At 27.2% G+C, this 283-nt stretch overlaps 1 protein-coding gene across 3 annotated transcripts in view; it reads left to right on the forward strand.

Annotated features, from left to right (window-relative positions):
* The window catches only part of LOC119581973 (dual specificity protein phosphatase MPK-4-like), a 4384-nt gene extending 4113 nt beyond the window's left edge, over window positions 1-271 (forward strand). For all 3 annotated transcript variants that reach the window (XM_037930157.1, XM_037930159.1, XM_037930158.1), the window contains one exon: window positions 164-271. In XM_037930157.1, coding sequence (XP_037786085.1) covers window positions 164-237 — 74 coding nt within the window. In that variant the 3' untranslated portion in view covers window positions 238-271. The remainder of the gene's footprint in view (window positions 1-163) is intronic.
* Window positions 272-283: the final 12 nt, after the last annotated feature.

Below are 283 nucleotides of genomic sequence, written 5' to 3' on the forward strand. Positions count from 1 at the left end.
ATTTGTTTTAATGTTTATATCAAATAAATAGAATAACACCAATATCAAACCAATACAGATATACATTTTTTTCTGGCACTTGATATAATCCTTGGTTCATATCCTTATTTTTTTTTACAGTCTTACCAATATCCACAGTAATTTTTTTCTCTCACTTTTTCAGGGAAATGTCCATGTGGAGCAAAAATAACACCTGCCTTTTTCTTTATTCCATCAAAAGTGGATAAATGCAGTTGATCATATATCAGGATTAAAAAAAATTAGTATCAGTTATATTGTCTTA

This window comes from Penaeus monodon, chromosome 15 (genome assembly GCF_015228065.2).
Source record: "Penaeus monodon isolate SGIC_2016 chromosome 15, NSTDA_Pmon_1, whole genome shotgun sequence".
Taxonomy (NCBI): domain Eukaryota; kingdom Metazoa; phylum Arthropoda; class Malacostraca; order Decapoda; family Penaeidae; genus Penaeus; species Penaeus monodon.